We start from the raw sequence: 16,114 nt of genomic DNA, 5'->3' as shown, positions 1-16,114 counted from the left end.
GCACATTAGCTCGGTGGGGAAAACAATCCCATAATCGACAGCTAATGAGGACGACTTTGTGCCTCTGACTGTGCCCCCCTCCTCCAGCCATCTTCTAACCCCCCTTGCCATTACTGCCTTCCCCATCCACTGCTGTATCTCTTCCCTTACTTTCTGCTCCCTGTTGCTCTCCCTGGCTTTTTCCTTCCTTTCCCTTGCCCTCAGTCCAGCCCCTTCTCTTACTTAGTCTGTACCAGATAATTTATTTTGTACAAAGCACGCATACACTCCGAGGAGCTTCCTGGCGCTGGAACCAAAAAGTAAACGGAGAAAAGGTTAGTGAGGGTCGGCACTGTTAACAGAAACATGCTTAACAGCGTCCTACCCCTGATACCAGAGTAAAATCTATTATAAAGCTGTGTTAAAACTATACAAAATTTAAATAAAAGCTGGCCAAGCTATTTATTACCAAAAGAAAATTACAGCGACTCAAAACTCCCCTCGCAACATTTTTTATATTGCTAAACCTCTTTTCACCCCCCCCCCGTCCCTCCATCATCTCAGATAATCCTCAACATCAATGCAATGAGATAGCAGAATTATTTTCTGCCAAAATCTCAAATATTTACAAGTCATTCCCGCAGACCATAAATCCACAAAACACCTCATTTACAGATACTATAACTCCAAAAACACAAGCATCATTGGAGGAATTCCCGCCCCTGGACCTAATCTCTTGACAAAGCTTTCTGCAACAACTAAAATCAGGCTCCCCATCTGACCCTGCCCCCCGACCATTCTAAACCAAATCACAGACATTGTCTCACCAGTAATACTCGAAATGATAAACACCTCACTTCATACAGGAATTGTACCCCCTTTATGGAAACAAGCCAGGGTGAAGGCTCTTCTGAAAAAAACAGATCTTGACCCTGATGATTGGGCAAATTACCGCCCCATCTCCCTGCTACCTGGAATTAGTAAACTAGCACAAAAACATGTAAATTCTGCCCTCTCAAGATTTCTGAAAGAAAACAACTGCCTCCACCCTTCGCAGACAGGGTTCAGATCTCAACAGGGTACAGAGACTGCTCTCCTAGCTGTAATAGAAGGATCGAGAAAAATCCTCAATGCCGGAGGCTGCGCTGCCCTAATTCTATTGGACCTCAGCGCAGCCTTCGACACGGTGAACCACCAACTAATGATTCAAAGACTTAGGGAAGTGGGAATAACCGGAACAGCATTGAAATGGTTACAGTCCTTTTTGGAAAATCGAGTCTTCACAGTCTTTGAAGAGGAATTCACCTCGAAGCAAATACCCTTGACATGTGGAGTCCCCCAGGGATCCTCTCTTAGTCAAACAATGTTTAATGTTTACATGAGCTCCCTGGCTGGAATCATATGTTTAGATGGGATACAGATGATCACGTTTGCTTATGACACCCATCTAGTGGTACCGTCTGAGGCTAAACGGATACTAGTCCAAGCCTTAATTTTATCGTGGCTTGACTATGCCAATGCTCTCTACTTAGGTGCCCCTCAAGTCTCAACAAAAAGACTGCAAATTGTGCAGAATTGCGCAGCTCGCCTCCTACTCAATATGCCGAGACGCCTCTCAGCAAAACCAGCCCTTGCCACTCTACATTGGCTGCCAATTCTAGAGAGAATTCAATTACTATGCATTGCGCATAAAGCACTTAATGGCAAGGGTTCAGCACTGATTCACTCCATGATTCAACCCTAACGACCAAGTAGGACACTTAGATCAGAAAAAAAAGGTCTAATCTCAATACCGAAGATCAAAAGAGCCCGAACTGGAGGCCACCAATTTTCATATAATATGGCCAAAATCTGGAATCGCCTGCCTGACCACATACGGCTTGAACCCAATTATCTGACCTTCAGAAAATATCTTAAAACTTTCCTTTTCCCTTGATCTGTCATAGGTTAAGGGCGCCATGGATAGAGCTGGGATGTCCGAGGGTAACCATGCGCTTTACAAATGCCTTTTTCATTTCATTTCATTTTTCATGTTGTTTTTTTCTCCATCGCTACTGATTGCTAACTGGTGGCTAACTTCCTAATATCACTTTACAGAACATGTTCCATGCGCTAAGCAATCAGAGGATTTTTATTGCGGGAAGCCTGGAGTATGAGCCCTCGTGTGACCACATTTTGTGCACTTGGTCCGAGTAGCAGACTGGCTATAACTACCAATAAGGGAGTAATGAGAAAACTGGATTTGAATCCAATACACATTAGATATTACCCCTGGACAGCAAGTTCCAGTCTCACACTCCACTTACCAAAATGTGGAAAGTTACAAACCTTGGAACCATTTTTCCTGCTTGGCAGTCTTAGTTCTCCTAGTTAAAGAAATTGTTTGACCCTGGGCAAATCATAATCTTCTTGCAACTTTGCCCCCTCATTTATCATCATGGAAGCAGGAAACGAACACCCAGAATATCCATGGATTGTTCCCATAGTAGTTTCTTTTCAGACATGATTATAACTTTACTATATTTTAAGGAATTAATAAACCCCCTAAAATACAATTTGTTCTCGAATTCTGTTGTCGTTCTTACCTTCTAATTACAATAAAGATGTATGAAAACATCAAACATCCAACACACACCAAAGTGGTAGAAAAGTTTGGCGAAGTCACAAACTAAAAGTAGCCATACTCAAGTCTCAACTTAACTTGAGGTGTCAGGCACTTGTGTCACACACTGAGTGACAAGCAGTGTTATGTTATGTTATTTAAATTTGTATAGCGCGCAGCTGCCGCAGCAAAGAGGCGTCCTGGCGCTTTGGAGATGGAAAACACAACACCACAACAATAACTAGAGCGGAGAAGACTAGGCTTTAGAGAATAGGAAGGTTTTCAAAGACTTCCTGAAGAGAAGCAGGTCCGGAATCGCACGAAGAGAGGCAGGCAGTGAGTTCCAAAGGGTGGCTGCCAACACCGAAAAGGAACGACCACCTATACGCGCTTTCTTAAAACGCGGGACGATAGCTAAATTGGACCCTGCAGATCGGAGGGATCTAGAGGGAACGTAATGGAGAATAGTCTGGGTGAGAATGGGAGGAGAAGCTAACTTGAGAATTTTAAAAGTAACACAGAGAGCTTTAAACCTGATTCTCTGGCCTACTGGTAGCCAGTGGAGGTCTTGGATGGTATGGCGAACAGAAGCAAACCTAGGAAGACCGACCAGCATTCTGGCCGCAGCATTTTGTACCCGCTGAAGGCGGGTTAGTTCTGCCTGATTAACACCCAGAAGCAGAGAGCTGGCATAAGCGAGTCTGGTAAGAACCAGAGCTTGAACAATGATCTGTCTGGTGACTGAGTCAAAAAATTTAAAAATGGGCCGAAGGCACTGCAAGGCGCCAAAACAGGTGCCAGCTACACGTTTTGTGTGGGGGGGTGAAAGAAAGTTTATTGTCAATCCATACGCCCAGATTTCTGACTTCAGCTACAGGAATGGGAACAGGACCCAACTCCAATGGCCACCAATTGTCTCCCCATAGCCCGGTATCCTCACCAAAGATGATAACCTCGGTCTTAGAGGCGTTAAGTTTGAGTCTATTTTCCGCCAACCAGCCAGCCACTGACTTAAGAGCTAACTGAAAGGTCGAGGCATCCATAGTGGAGTCACCATTAAGAGCCACCGCCAACTGCGTGTCATCGGCGTATGACACCATGGTGAGACCAAAACTGCGGGCTACCTCCGCCAGTGGCTGAACGTATATGTTGAATAAGGTAGGGCTGAGAGCCGAACCCTGCGGAACACCCTGAGGAATGGGACGGGGGGCAGAGACATAAGGCGGTAAGGATACCTTGAAGGTTCGATCCGTAAGAAAGGAGCGAAACCATTCAAGGGCCATCTCTCCAACTCCTGCTTCCCCAAGACGCTGCAAAAGGATGTGGTGGGAGACCGTGTCAAAGGTGGCACTGAGATCCAGTAGGATCAGTGCCGCCGTCTGACCCCGGTCCAGCAGTTTCCTAATGTGCTCCACCACCACCAGAAGAGCAGTCTCAGTACTGTGACCCGCGCGAAAACCATTCTGAGATTTATCCAATATATTGGCTTCCTGCAAATGAGAGGAGAGAATGCAATTCACGTGAGCCTCAGCTAATTTAGCCATCCACGGGAGGAGGGAGATGGGAGGGTAGTGTTCTAATTTTGCAGGGTCATGGGAGGGTTTTTTGAGAATAGGTATGACGATCGCCTGCTTCCAAGCCGTGGGAACACTGCCAGTACTAAAAGAGAGATTGATAAGGCTATGCATAGCCGGAAAACACTCAGCACATTCCCGAAACTGAATAGGCCTCAAAGGGTCATCAGGTGACCCAGATTTAACTTTAATTGTCAAGGCTTTGAACTCCTCTCGAGTAGGGCTGGGAATAACCTGTAGCCGCTTAGAGGTCAGTGGGGCTCTGATATTCTCAGTGATGGAAAGATGTGAGAATGACCTGTAGATGGCATCAACCTTTCCAACAAAGAACGAGGCTAAATCCTCACAATGGGCCATAGAAGCTGGCATAGTGATGGCAATCTTTCTGCTAGTGAGGTCTTTACAAACCCTAAAGATATCCTTAGTCGGGTTCGTGCTGTTCTTAATCTCCTGGGAGTAGAAGGCTGCCCTAGCTGTACATATGGCCCGATGGTACAGTCTGGTGCAGGTCCTATATGCTGATTTAAGGTCAGCATCATAGGTTCTGCGCCAAGCGCGTTCTGCCTTTTTACAGGCAGATTTCATCAGTTTTAGGGATTCAGTGTACCAAGGATTGGAGGGGCTAGATCTGGTCTTACTCCACCTAGCAGGTATCAGAATATCCAATGAGTGGTCCAACCACTTACAGAAGCTGTCGTAACCAGTGAAGTTTGGCTCTAAGCAAAGTAATCCAACTTCTCATGTCTACACAAACCAGTCATTAGAGTTTGCTGAGCAATCACCCTCCTTGACTTTGGCTCACAGCAGCCCTTCTGCTCTGCAGACGTTTTGCAAGAGGATAAAGAAGAGCTGAAAGCAGTCTAGCAGCCACTGAGACAGCCATCTCAGTGGTAGGCAGGGCCGCTCATCCCTAGTTTGACCTGCGCAGGTCACCCGTTGCACGTTTAGTTCCAAGAAACTCATAGAGCCTTACGTTCAAGCAGTTCGAACCATGTAGACCGCGATTGGAGTAGCGGTCAGTTCAATGAAAAAGTAGCTCTCTAACCTGCTTGAAATAACCAACCTCAAACAACTCTGCAATAAACCAACACATATCAAAGGAGCAACTCTAGATGCGATCATCACCAAAAATGAGCTGGTCTCTCTGAGATCGATTTCTCCCATTGACTGGTCTGACCACCACCTCATACTGTTTAATATTGTCTCACTTGTCAGATACCAACCAACACGATCTGACAAACCTAAACACTGGACCGGGAACATCAAAGAAGTCCCTATAACCGAACTTGAAGCCAGGATTCAAGCCCGTCTACAGCTCCAGACTTCCTCTATGACAGCTGATGACTTCACAGCTCACTTTAATTAAAAAAAGACGGAGATGTTAGATCAAGTAGCACCACTCAAACACAAGCATATGAGATCTACCAAACCTAAATCTTGGTTCAATGTGGATCTTAATAACGAAAGACGACAACTCAGACATTCAGAAAGGACTTGGAGACTGAACTCTCCGGCATTACACCTAGCGCAACTTAGATCTGCTTGGTTGGCATATAAAAGAAACACATTTTTAGAGAAAAGGTCTCTTTCTTCTGCAGCCTCTGAAATATTGCAGAGGTTGGTCAACCAGATCCTAGCTGGGCTAGAACCCTTCAATGATGCCTACTTGGATTGCAATGCTGTTGTCAGCTCAGGCTGGTATGACCACCTGCAAAACCTTCAGAAAGTGCTTCAGGCCCTGCAGGTATCAGACCTTGTACAGATGTGCAAAGTTACAGCTTGGAGTCTTGCTGTGCGGAGGATTTACATTTTCTGAAGAGATTTCCTGTCTCCAGAAGAGCTCCATGATCTACAGTTGAAACGTTTGACTGGGATGAACTACACACCTTTCACCATTCATCACCAGTCAGCTGCAAATCGAACCTGTATTCTTGTTCTCTATATTCCTTTACCAGGGCGAACCAATAGCACGTTTCGGATCCTGCTCCATTAATGGCCAGACTCAGAAGGTCCCTAGGTCTTGGTCAACTATACCCCTTTGACTTACATGGGATTCGGAGGTCCGATATTTTTCTTTCTAGCACGTATTATTTCAATATCACCCGATCACTACATCCGATTTTCTTGATGATGGTGTTATTTTTTATTGTTGAATTTTGCTACTTTTAAACTCAATTGGTTTTTGAAAGTTACTTTGTAAATGTAATGTTTTTGATATTGTGGTCACGTACCATGTGCAATTTTCCAGTGAAAATGTTGGTTGTTATGCAAAGATAAAAATGGTAAGCTAACGATTCCTTTCAAAAATAGGCTTACTTATTAGAAATTTCATTGTTTGAACTTTGTGGGATGTCAGAAAAAGATCATACCAAGACTGTGACCTTTTCCTCTGTAGTTCAACAATCTAATTTCCTATAGTTAGCAATGAGTCTCAGAGATGAAAATGTTTCATGAAGCTAGTACGATTGCCACTGTAACTTCCATGTCTCAAAAGCTGCCAGATCATTGGAGATGGGAGAGATTTGGTCAAGTGCTCCACTGGCAGAGTTAGCAGTAGGGGTTGCTTATTTGACATCAGGATGTGTGAAAAGGTTACGGTTCCAGGACATGCTTAACCCCTTCAGCGCGGCGCGGATTACCGCGCTGTGCTGAAGGGTTCGTGCGCGGGCGGGGCCGTGACGGAGCAGTTCCGTCATCCGCACAGCGCGACCGACGCGCATGACGGAACCGCTCTGTCACACGCATCGAAGGGGTTAATACGTGCCCCACGTACATTTTTAAGCAAGCAGGGAAGAGCTGTGAATCTTGTGTGAAACCAAAGATGACAGGAACAAACCCAGAAAGGTTTGGGCACAGCTTAATAACCTTGGGCGTAGTGGGCGTAGCAGGGTTACGCGGAGGTCCACGGAGTTGCGAACAAACTCAGTTTTTTCAAGGATTACCCAGGCGGCAAGGAAGAGGAGGAGGGCAGTCCGGGGACTCCGCGTTACAGGGAAGTGGTTTTTAATTTAATTTGTATTAATGTAGAAGTAATTGTTAATGGGGGGTGGAGGTGGGGTCTGGCTAACCTGCTGTGGAGTGTGCGGAGATTTGCCTTCTCCACGTAATGCGGAGTAGGCAAATCTCCGCACACTCCGCAGGCGGAGCGGAGTTCTCCTGATACAGGCTGCTCAAGAATAACCGAAGCTATTAGAGTGTATGTCCAGAGGCACTGGTTGCCCAGTGTGTCCTTTTCATGCCTGTGGCCGACGGGTCTGAAAAGAGGAATCGGTTTCTCAGTTAAGAATGTAATATCCAGAGAATTGCATCTAGGATTGTCACTTGTCTGAATCGAACGTGAAATGTTCAGTGGTTGGTTTATCTGTAAGCACTAGGGATCATCTGTTGAGACCTATGCTTTTTAGGTTAAACAGAACATAAGGCCCACGCAGCACATGTTATTTTGGTTTAGGAGAAAGCCGTTTTTTGTGTAACTTGGAATCAGAAAGAAGCAAGTCTCACGGAGGACTGCTATGGAGCATAATGCATAGGGACAGCCTGCTTGTTTGCTTGCCCTTCTCCTAAGCCTTATAGTGTAGGAGCTGTGGCGGGACTGGCTGTAGCTCTTTGCTGGTCATGTTGATCATACTCCACCATATTACTGCAGAAAGAAAAGCCAAATCTTCTGCAAGATTTACTCCTTTAAATGCAACAGAGGAAACATGTATATGACACAGAAGTTAAGGTTAAAGGCACAGTGAGCACCCACTGTGTCATCACTTCTAATTATTTCATTGTATGTACGAGGCCTCCTCCTACTGCCTTCTCTTTAGCTGTACCAGAGACGACTACTACTATGCACCCGGCTTTGGCTTTATTTCAGAGCACCCAGATAGCATATATGATTGCTCGTTAGTGCTCCCCCCTCAAGATACTTTCCTTAGACTCTCGCTGGGAGCATTTCCCATAAGGCTGGTCGCAAGTAAATGACTGCAAATATTATGTGTTCAATACAGGCTCAAATCCAGGAGTATCGAAGAAAGATACATCCACTAGAAGATGCAGTTCAATTCTCAGACACACACACTGCACACTTCAAGTACAGTAACAATACACAGCAATGTGCATTTACTGCTCACCTCCTTCCGGGCACCTGCTTGGTGACACAAAATGAAAAGAAACCTTCAATCTGTTTCCTAGTATCTTTAAAATCCCACCCTGTTTTTACTGAAAATATTGTGGGATTTAGACATGTATCATTTATTTTCCCATTTAAAAAAAAAATTAGGGAGCGGGTTGCAATCAATGGACCTCTTCTTGGAAGGATGATGGATACATGCCTGCTGATACATGGAGATTATCCTTCTTCACACAAGCCCAGTGCTGAATGATGTGCATTATGAAATGGAGGCAGCTGAGCAAAGATGGTCTACAATAGAAGAGGCATGGATACTGGATCTGGTGCCTTGGCCAACACAAAGGGCGACTGTTGACATGCTAAGCAGTCAGTTGAACAATAGTTCAATAGGCTGCTCTGCTGGAAACAAATGTATGCCCCTTAGCCTCGTTGTACCATGGACAGTTTAGCTATGAAATACAGGTCAATGAGAGGGCCATTTAACATAAAATGTCTTTCTTGTTGGGACCAAAAAAAGAACATAAAATAACTTCCTGTATATATAGCGCTGGATGAAAATCCTACTTTATTGAAAAGACTTTTCAGAGCAGCAATTTAAACAAATGTAGTTATAGTTTTTAAGTGGTGCAAAAGTAAGCTGTGTAACTTGAGAGTCCACTTATCGCTACCAAAGCAGCGAAACGCTGATACGGCGGCCTCACTTTTGCCACTGGGTGACTGCATAGGATGGGGGGGGAAACCATAGCGCCCCTATAGCCTCTTATAATTTATTACACATAATTAAGAGATAAATTCTGGGAACACAATAGCTACAAATGGCATGAAAATCTGAAATTTTTGCCAAATATCCTGCAAAACTAATAGCCATACTACAGGGGGGTGGTGAATATTTAGCTTCCTAATAAGGGTACTGTAGTGATCCTCCGATCAGCAGTCTAGTGTTTCAGCATGTGCAACACACACTGAACACCCACCCACCACAGGTGTCACCAGTCAGGTGACCCTGGCAATAAAAGGGGCCGAGCACACGTGCTAGAGGCCAATTATCTTACCATTACTCCAGTGTCTGTGTCCATCCTTTTGGCTGCATGTGGGCCTAAGGCCCAAACACTACAGGTACGGAATCACATCACAGAATCTGCCACATTATTCATTACCGAAATGTAACCGTATTCAAAATGAAAGCACTCACCAGGGTTGGGTTGTCAATTTCAATTGATGGGCACAATACCAGTTGCGGTCATCCATTGTAGCCCAAAATGTGCTGCTCAAATAGGGAGTTAATCCTAAAGGTCCAAAAATCGCACTTAACCGAAACATGATGGGTCTTCAGTGGCCCCGGGAATTATTTATGGAAGGAAACAAACGGTCTACGGTAGCGGTCTTTTAAATATCATGAAGGATATTCTTTACCACTGTAAACATCATACTCAGGCACACTGACCAGGATCAGGACATACCCTACAGACCTCGGTCACTAGCAGCAATACAATGAATGTTTGCCTTAAGGCAGTAGGCGGCTTTATTGGGCACAGCGTGATCAGTCAACTGTATCGTCCTTGGAATATTCAGCAGGCCGGACTGTTGAAATGAGGAGGAAAGGCACTCTGACTGCATCAGGCCTGCATTGAAATCATCTCCTCCATGCTAAACAGAATGCGCATCTACCTGCAGCCCAGAGCGTCCATGTCATGCGACACATTGAAAACATAGCAGCACATTGAAGAGCCTAAAAGCACACGAGGTAAATGGACGACTCTGGGGCTACATGGAGGCAATAAGCGGTGGGGGGTGCTGAAACATACATTTACGGTACTCTTTTGTTTGCAGGCCATTATCTTAAAATATCCCTTTAAAAGCATATTGACAGAATGTAAAAAAACTTTAATATTAACTGACCAACATTTAAGTTAAAAAAAATTATAGACACGTGGCTCAGAATTCTTGTAAGAATTGTCTGTCAGAAGAGGAATAAATACACGCACATATTCATTCTGTGCACTAGATCCTAGAAGCTTGATGTTGACGGACCAAGGTTACAAAAAAAACACAGAGTAGAATATTCGAAAAAAACATAACGCAAGAGCTTTAGTGTCTGTTCTTAGAGGGGGGGGGGGGCAGCTCTTATGCAATGTTGAGTTCCAGCACCTGGAGCCTGCCAAAGCTGGCATGGGAGGCCTCTGGAAGCGCGCCAGCTTCAGGACAGCAGAGCGGAACAGAAATGCTCCATTGAGTTCAGATGCAGTTGAACACCATCTTTGGCAAGTCTAGAAATAAAAAGAAAGAGTAAGTTAATATAAACTCGTCATACACATGTTTCCCCTCACTCCTAACCAATGCGTTACTCACAATGCAACTTGCACCATTTATGATGTACGCCGGCCTCCAAATGTATCAACGTTTGTTGAGCAACACCCAACCCATTTACAGGTAAATGTTACGGTACAACACCCAGCCCATTCACAGGTAAATGTTACGGTACAACTCCCTGCCCATTCAGAGGTAAATGTTACGGTATAACACCCAGCCCATTCACAGGTAAATGTTACGGTATAACACCCAGCCCATTCACAGGTAAATGTTACGGTACAACACCCAGCCCATTCACAGGTAAATGTTACGGTACAACACCCAGCCCATTCATTGGTAAATGTTACGGTGCAACAGCCAGCCCATTCACAGGTAAATGTTACGGTGCAACAGCCAGCCCATTCACAGGTAAATGTTACGGTGCAACAGCCAGCCCATTCACAGGTAAATGTTACGGTACAACACCCAGCCCATTCATTGGTAAATGTTACGGTGCAACAGCCAGCCCATTCACAGGTAAATGTTACGGTGCAACAGCCAGCCCATTCACAGGTAAATGTTACGGTGCAACAGCCAGCCCATTCACAGGTAAATGTTACGGTGCAACATCCAACCCGCATGAAAATGAAAGCCACGATCGCCATTGCATTTGCACAGGTTTCTTTGTCATGTGGAGTAGTCAATTTAACACTACAAACCCTCCCCCCCCCCCTCGCATTCGAGACGGACTATTTCCCATCAAAAGAAAACACGAAAGTGAGAGAGCTGTTTCAATGAAGCAGACATGTCTTTTAATAACCCTAGGAGCCCTAGCATGGTCCGATTCACCACAAAAGAAGAGCAGGGTGGCCAAGTGGCTGCCTGGCAGGTGAGCAGTGACAACGGGGGAATGTAGGTTATTATACACCTCCTCGAAAGAGAAGCATCCTCTCTGTGAGCCCAACCTCGGCACGAGGCCAGACCCGTAGCGTCCCAGGGACAATTAATTCAAAACATCTGATGTGTGATCCATTTAACAAGCACTAGGGAAGGCCATAGTGAATACAGTATTAACATTGGTTATGTGCATAGCACACACCAGAGTGATGCGATGTTTAAAGAATCAATGTTTATTGGCTAACTTAGTGATACTGACTTTCCCACCTGGTCATAATCTTAAGTGAGGGATTTTTATATAGCTCTAGCTGACAATGACATTCCTGTTTTATAGTACTATGAATAATTACTCTACAGCAGTTGCTCTTTTGCTACCAGAAAGGTGAAAGTCAATCACAAGGGGACTGCAATCCGCACCCATGTGGGTTATACGCATTCCACATATCTTATCCCATTTGCCAATTCGCTGTTGTACACCATGCACACATAAGTGGGAGCAAAACCCTTCGGCTCGACACATCCTCCCCGGACGTCGCCTTCCTGACAGAGACCTGGATGAACGAATCCTCGGCACCCGGCATCGCCATAGCCATCCCGGACGGCTACAAGACCACCCGCAGAGACCGCACCAACGGAGTAGGAGGTGGAATCGCCATCATCCACAAGTCCACCCTCAAGGTCTCGACCAACTCCGATGACACCCTCAGCACTGCCGAACACCTGCACTTCCAGATCCACACCAATCCCAACACCACCCTCAGAGGAACTCTGATCTACAGACCCCCCCGGCCTCAGTTCAGAGACTCCATCGCCGACTTCATCAGCACACACGCCCTCACCTCCACGGACTACATCCTCCTCGGAGACTTGAACTTCCACCTCGAGAACAACAACGACACCAACTCCACCGCCCTGATCGACAACCTCAGACAGATCGTCACAACACCCTCCCACTCTGCCGGCCACACGCTTGACCCCAGCATCTCCACAAGCTCCCACGTCTCCTTCAGCCACACCACCGAACTCCACTGGGCCGACCATCGCTGCATCCACTTCACCTTCCGGAAACCCACCACGCACCAACGCGCCCAACAGATCCTCCACCACAGCTGGAGCAAAATCAACAGCAAAGTCCATCTAAACACCGCCCTCGCCCGAAGCCCACCCGCCGACCCCGCAGCCAACAACCTCAGGCGTTGGATTGACGACTGCGCCAACACTCTCGCCCCAATCAAGAAACCCTCCATCAGACACACAAACAAGAAAGCCAGCTGGTTCTCCGCGGACCTCCAGACCTCCAAACAAACCTGATGAAAACTAGAGAAGAAATGGCACCGTGAACAGACACCGGAGAACGACGTAGCCCACAAGAACGCCATGCGCCAACACCAACACCTCATCAGATCCGCCAAAAGGACCTCCTTCAAGGACCGCCTCGACAACAACGCACACAACAGCAAAGAGCTCTTCAACCTTGTGAAGGAACTCTCCAACCCCAGCTCCAACACCAACGACATCCCACCATCACAAGATCTGTGCAACTCTCTTGCCACCTTCTTTCATCACAAGATCGCAGACATCCACGATAACCTGACCACCCCGACAGCCAACAACACCTCCGATCCCACAGCCACCACCCACAGCGACCCCCTGCTCACCTGGACTAACATCAACGACGACACCACCATCAAAATCATGAACACCATCCACTCCGGCTCCCCGTCAGACCCGTGCCCACATCACATCCTCAACAAAGCCAGCGCCGCCATCGCACCCCATCTCCGCAAGGCCATCAACATCTCCTTCGAGACTGTGACCTTCCCGGAGAGCTGGAAGCACGCAGAGATTAATGCCTTGCTCAATAAACCCAAGGCAGATCCGAGAGACCTCAAGAACTTCCGGCCCATCTCACTGCTCCCGTTCCCGGCGAAGGTCATCAAGAAAACCGGCAACAAACAACTGACCCGCTACCTCGAGGAGAACAACATCCTGGACCCGTCCCAGTCTGGGTTGCGCAGCAACCGCAGCAACCACAGCATCAAAACTGCCCTCATCGCTACCACCGATGACATGAGAGCCCTGCTGGACAACGGCAAAACCGCTGCCATCATCCTCCTGGACCTATCAGCCGCCTTCAACACGGTATGCCACTGCATCCTACGCACAGGCCTCCACAACGCAGGGTTCCGAGACAAGGCTCTGGAATGGACCACCTTCTTCCTCTCCGGCAGAACCCAGAGCTTCCGCCTCCCCCCTTTCCGTTCCGAAGCCTCCAAGATAATCTGCGGCATACCCCAAGGATCATTCCTCAGCCCGACATTGTTCAACAACTACATGGCCCCGCTCGCCCACGTCGCCAGACTACACGACCTCAACGTCGTGTCCTATGCCGGTGACACACAGCTGATCCTCTCCTTCACCAAGGACCTCCTCACCACCAAGGAATGAAAGCTGTCGCCGAATGGATGAAGAACAGCTGCCTGAAGCTGAACTCCGACAAGACGGAGGTCCTCATCCTCGGCTCCACCCCCTCAGCCTGGGACGACTCCTGGTGGCCGACCGCCCTGGGAACAGCACCGACACCCACCGACCACGCACGCAACCTAGGGTTCATCCTCGACTCAATGCTCTCCATGACCAAGCAAGTCAACGCCGTCTCATCCTCCTGCTTCAACACCCTACGCATGCTCCACAAGATCTACAACTGGATCCCCACCGACACAAGAAGATCGGTCACCCAAGCCCTCGTCAGCAGCAGGCTGGACTACGGAAACGCCCTCTACGCGGGAGCCCTGGCCAAACTGCTGAAACGACTACAACGCATACAGAGCGCTTCTGCCTGCCTGATCCTTGACATCCTTCGACACAGCCACATCACACCCCACCTGAGAGACCTGAACTGGCTGCCTGTCCACAAGAGGATCACCTTCAAGCTCCTCACCCACGCACATAAGGCACTCCACGACACCGGACCAGCATACCTCTACACCCTGAACCCCCAACTCCTCTCCGCCGACCACGCCCTTGCTATGTCCCCCCGCATCTGAAGAGCGATCTCCGGCTGCAGATTGTTCTCCTACCTCGCCACCAAGATCTGGAACACCCTCCCCATCCTCCTACGGCAGACTCAAGACCTACTAACCTCAGGAGGCTACTCAAGACCTGGCTATTCGAGCAGTAGCAGCACCCCGCACCCCATAGTGCCTTGAGAACCTCACGGGTGAGTAGTGCGCTCTACAAATTTCCTTGATTGATTGGATGGATGCAATAACAAATTTTCAAAACTTTTCCAACAATACTCCTGTCCTGAGTAAGTTAATATAAACTCGTCATACACATGTTTCCCCTCACTCCTAACCAATGCGTTACTCACAATGCAACTTGCACCATTTATGATGTACGCCGGCCTCCAAATGTATCAACGTTTGTTGAGCAACACCCAACCCATTTACAGGTAAATGTTACGGTACAACACCCAGCCCATTCACAGGTAAATGTTACGGTACAACTCCCTGCCCATTCAGAGGTAAATGTTACGGTATAACACCCAGCCCATTCACAGGTAAATGTTACGGTATAACACCCAGCCCATTCACAGGTAAATGTTACGGTACAACACCCAGCCCATTCACAGGTAAATGTTACGGTACAACACCCAGCCCATTCATTGGTAAATGTTACGGTGCAACAGCCAGCCCATTCACAGGTAAATGTTACGGTGCAACAGCCAGCCCATTCACAGGTAAATGTTACGGTGCAACAGCCAGCCCATTCACAGGTAAATGTTACGGTACAACACCCAGCCCATTCATTGGTAAATGTTACGGTGCAACAGCCAGCCCATTCACAGGTAAATGTTACGGTGCAACAGCCAGCCCATTCACAGGTAAATGTTACGGTGCAACAGCCAGCCCATTCACAGGTAAATGTTACGGTGCAACATCCAACCCGCATGAAAATGAAAGCCACGATCGCCATTGCATTTGCACAGGTTTCTTTGTCATGTGGAGTAGTCAATTTAACACTACAAACCCTCCCCCCCCCCCTCGCATTCGAGACGGACTATTTCCCATCAAAAGAAAACACGAAAGTGAGAGAGCTGTTTCAATGAAGCAGACATGTCTTTTAATAACCCTAGGAGCCCTAGCATGGTCCGATTCACCACAAAAGAAGAGCAGGGTGGCCAAGTGGCTGCCTGGCAGGTGAGCAGTGACAACGGGGGAATGTAGGTTATTATACACCTCCTCGAAAGAGAAGCATCCTCTCTGTGAGCCCAACCTCGGCACGAGGCCAGACCCGTAGCGTCCCAGGGACAATTAATTCAAAACATCTGATGTGTGATCCATTTAACAAGCACTAGGGAAGGCCATAGTGAATACAGTATTAACATTGGTTATGTGCATAGCACACACCAGAGTGATGCGATGTTTAAAGAATCAATGTTTATTGGCTAACTTAGTGATACTGACTTTCCCACCTGGTCATAATCTTAAGTGAGGGATTTTTATATAGCTCTAGCTGACAATGACATTCCTGTTTTATAGTACTATGAATAATTACTCTACAGCAGTTGCTCTTTTGCTACCAGAAAGGTGAAAGTCAATCACAAGGGGACTGCAATCCGCACCCATGTGGGTTATACGCATTCCACATATC

At 47.1% G+C, this 16,114-nt stretch overlaps 1 protein-coding gene across 7 annotated transcripts in view; it reads right to left on the bottom strand.

Annotated features, from left to right (window-relative positions):
* LOC146809917 (uncharacterized) overlaps positions 1–16,114 on the bottom strand; it is an 81,556-nt gene that overhangs the window by 47,301 nt on the left and 18,141 nt on the right. For 4 of the 7 annotated variants that reach the window (XR_014966509.1, XR_014966510.1, XM_085616784.1 and 1 more), the window contains one exon: positions 10,421–10,539. Coding sequence is in view for 2 of the 7 variants with exons in the window: in XM_085616784.1 (XP_085472910.1) it covers positions 10,421–10,539 (119 nt within the window). In the remaining 5 variants the exon portion in view is untranslated. Of the gene's footprint in view, positions 1–10,138; positions 10,540–16,114 lie in introns of those variants that run through there. The other 3 variants (XR_014966508.1, XR_014966511.1, XM_085616782.1) reach the window with 1 other exon arrangement.

This window comes from Triturus cristatus, chromosome 7 (assembly GCF_964204655.1).
Source record: "Triturus cristatus chromosome 7, aTriCri1.1, whole genome shotgun sequence".
NCBI lineage: Eukaryota > Metazoa > Chordata > Amphibia > Caudata > Salamandridae > Triturus > Triturus cristatus.
Note: the sequence above shows the minus strand (reverse complement) of the source record. Positions and strands in the feature narration are given on the sequence as shown.